Consider the following 3,372-nt stretch of genomic DNA (forward strand, 5'->3'; position numbering starts at 1 on the left):
AAGATTTGGGTTTACTTCCCAGCATCTACATAGCAGCTCACAACTGTAACTCCAGTTTCTGGGAATCCAACAATCCTACACTTCGTTAGTCGGCAATCACTTTGCTAAGCTGCATTTGTGCCCCGCCCCACCCAATAAACCCATCTTTAGGTCAGGGTTTTAGTGAAAAGAATGTGACAGCTCCAAGAGAAAATTTGTTTCTATTGAGCCATAAGCAGTGTCTCATAAGCAGTGTCTAGCACAACCACACATACTATTTTCCTGGTAGTGCAGGTTTAATGCATATTTACTCAAATAGACGGAAATTCTCAAATCTAGTTGAATATAGTGGGCAAAGGTTCACACAACTTTCTCCATATCTTCTTTGTGATTATCATCCTAATAGTCATGACTATATTACTGGGTCATGATGGCCTTTGTGTGAAGGATCAGTGTGATCAAGCAATACAAAAAAGCTCTCCTTTCTGGCACTGGCAGAAACACTGCTATTCATCCTGTGGTTCTAAGGCCTCTCCACCCCAGCATAGCTGAGGAGCATGACCCATGCCCATCAGGGGGCTCAGCACAGGCGCTGATGCTCCAGAAAAGAGCCACTATTTCTAATCATGATATGGCCACTCTCCCATATACGCATTTTAGCGATTCTAGCGATTCGCTGTTCACACAAATGGCTAACTCCTTTGTGCAATTCACTCATTTCTAGCTGTCTTTGGTTCTGTGTTTTCATTCTGCCAGATTATATAAGTCAACTATTAATACAGTAGCCACACGTGGTGGGGGAGGGGCATCCCTCTTATCATTATAGCCACTTCCCTTCCCTTTAATTTCCTGCCTTCGAGCTGACTTCCAGGGCCAAATTGTCTTTCTATTCCAATTAACTAGGGGTTTTGGAAGGCAGAAGTGCTTCTTGGTTCCACTTGGGTAGTCTGGACCACCTTCAAGTATCAGCATAGAGAAAGCTAAGTGAGGGGCTACACCAACTGTGGGGATGCACACCAATAATCCCAGCACTTGGGAGGTGGAGGCAGGGGCATCAAGAGTGCAAGACCAGCCTCAAGCGGACAGAAGCCAACTTAGTTGGACTACAAGAGATCCTGTCTTAAACAAAATAAGACTTAAGGCTTCGGCCACGTGACTTTGGATAATTTACTTTCAGAACTTCAATTTGCTCTCTTTAAGAGCTAGTTGTAGGGGCTATGGTGACGAAGGCCACAGCACCTCGCACGCAACAAACAAAAAGTCGTTGTTACTCCTATGGCGACCAGCACATGAGAGTAGCAAGGGTAACTTAAGAGGCGTGGCCAAGCCCACCTAAGGGCAAGTGACCCGCACTTGGAGAGAACTCACGCTAGCGACACGCACAGAACTGCGGACGCTGTGAGGCGAGAGCTCTGAACCTGGCGAACTGTTGGAAGCAGGCGGGGAGTGGGGGACGTTCCAGGGCAATTCCAGGGCTACCGCAGGCAGTGAGGCCCCAGCCAATCTCTACCTTCATCTCCCGCTCAGGGACTATGGCATCCATATCGTCTCCCATCGTGCCGCCTTCAGGGCGTTCAAAAAGCTGCCGCTGCCGCCTGCAGCCTTTCCAACACAGCCCAGGCCACTCGGGCCCCGACTTCCTCTCCCCCGTGCCAGCGGCGCGCGGGAGACGCGCGCTTCCGGCGCGCATAGCTGACGTCAACCTCGCCGGTTAGTGGGATTGCCCGAGTCAGTCGCGGGCTCCTCCGAAGTCGCGCGCTTGCCTGCCCACCAGCCCCATTGGCCGGTTTTCCGGGGAGTGGCCACGAGGCGCGCGCCGACGCCCTCCCTTTCAGATCCGCGCTCACACACCGGTTTTTCAAAGGTTTCCGTCGTTGCGCGGCGCACACTTTTGTCAATCAAAGACTGGAAAGTTACCCGCAGCTCCTAGCTGCAGGTCTGTTAGTAGCTTCCGACTTAGGGAAGTTAGGAACTTAAAACTGTGTCCAAGAGACAACTTTGAGAGGTTTAGGAAGAGCGGGCAAAGAGGTTCAGATAGTAGGTGGACTTGCGTGTCCCGTTGCTGAACCCTTTTGCCCAAAACTGAAAACGAAGCGGAAAAGGAGTAAAGATATGTTTGACAATCATTTCAGAGCAGAAGCCATCTCCACAGTGTCTCCTTTAACCTTCCAGTAGGGGTTTGGTGACTTAATAGAAACCCTGTTATGGTGGTTTGTGCCTGCCAATATCACCTCTTGGGAGGTGAAGGCCTGAGGATTAGGATCTCAAGGCCATCCTCAGCTACTTGGTTATCCTTAGCTATCCTGGTTTACACGAGGCCCGGTCTGGAAAAAAAAAAATTGTTTAATGAAATAAGGGAATTCCACACAAAGCGGTTAACAAATTAACCAGTGGCTCTCAGCCAGGACGGGTTAAGATCTAGATGTACTAACTGATGTTGAACTTTCTGTAAAAATAATGTAGAAGTTCCTAACTTCGAGCTGGTGTGTCCGGTCCAGAGGGCACATTCTGTCAAGTGCTGTTTTCAACGAGTTATTTATGTGTCCCATGCCTCTTCTCATTGTAAAATAATGATAAAAATAGAAGAGAAGCTGGGCGTGGTTAGCATTCAGGCCTCTGTACTGGCTCTGCCCTTAGGGTCCTGACAGACTGCATCCTCAGCTGCAGCCACTACGTGTTGCATGTTAGTTGGGTTTCCTTTCCACCTCCTGTTTCTCTCTCCCTCTCTTTCTTCCTTTCTCTTCTTCCCTCCCCTTCCCCCTTTAACCATTCCCTTTCCTGCAATAAAAAAAAAAACTCCACATGAACTCTGCCACATGACATCTTTCTCACATTTTTTGTTGTTGTGGTGGTGGGTTTTTGGTTTTTTTTTTTTTTAATTTATTAGTTTGGTTGGTTGGTTTTTTTTTTTTTTTTTTTTTTTGGTTTTTTTCGAGACAGGGTTTCTCTGTAGCTTTGGAGCCTGTCCTGGAACTTGCCTTGAAAACCACAGTTTGAACTGACCTCAAACTCACAAAGATCTGCCTGCCTCTGCCTTCTGAGTGCTGGGATTAAAGGCATGCGCCACCACAGCCCGGCTAGATTTTCCAAATTCCCACTCCCTCTTCTCCCAGTGTTGTTTTTATTATTATTATTATTATTATTATTATTATTATTATTATTATTATTTATGGTGCAGGGGCAGGCAGATCTCTGAGTTCGAGGCTAGCCTGGTCCACAAAGAAGTTCCAGCACAGCTAGGGCTACAGAGAGTGGGGTAAAAGTGGGTCTTGGGCTTAGTCAGAGGAAGTCAACTGTCCTCTGTCTGGGACTCATTCAGCTGGTACCTTTGTCAGCTTGCTCTTCTGAATTTACTGAGCCCAGAGCTGTCCCCAAGAAGCACAAAGACACTGG

General features: G+C 47.8%; 1 protein-coding gene across 2 annotated transcripts in view; it reads right to left on the bottom strand.

Annotated features, from left to right (window-relative positions):
* The window catches only part of Nup214 (nucleoporin 214), an 80,529-nt gene extending 78,882 nt beyond the window's left edge, over positions 1–1,647 (bottom strand). For both annotated transcript variants that reach the window (XM_048432050.3, XM_048432049.3), the window contains exon 1: positions 1,490–1,647. In XM_048432050.3, the coding sequence (XP_048288007.3) occupies positions 1,490–1,534 (45 nt within the window). In that variant the 5' untranslated portion in view covers positions 1,535–1,647. The remainder of the gene's footprint in view (positions 1–1,489) is intronic.
* Between the last annotated feature and the right edge of the window lie 1,725 nt (positions 1,648–3,372).

This window comes from Myodes glareolus, chromosome 21 (genome assembly GCF_982192425.1).
Source record: "Myodes glareolus chromosome 21, mMyoGla1.1, whole genome shotgun sequence".
Taxonomy (NCBI): domain Eukaryota; kingdom Metazoa; phylum Chordata; class Mammalia; order Rodentia; family Cricetidae; genus Myodes; species Myodes glareolus.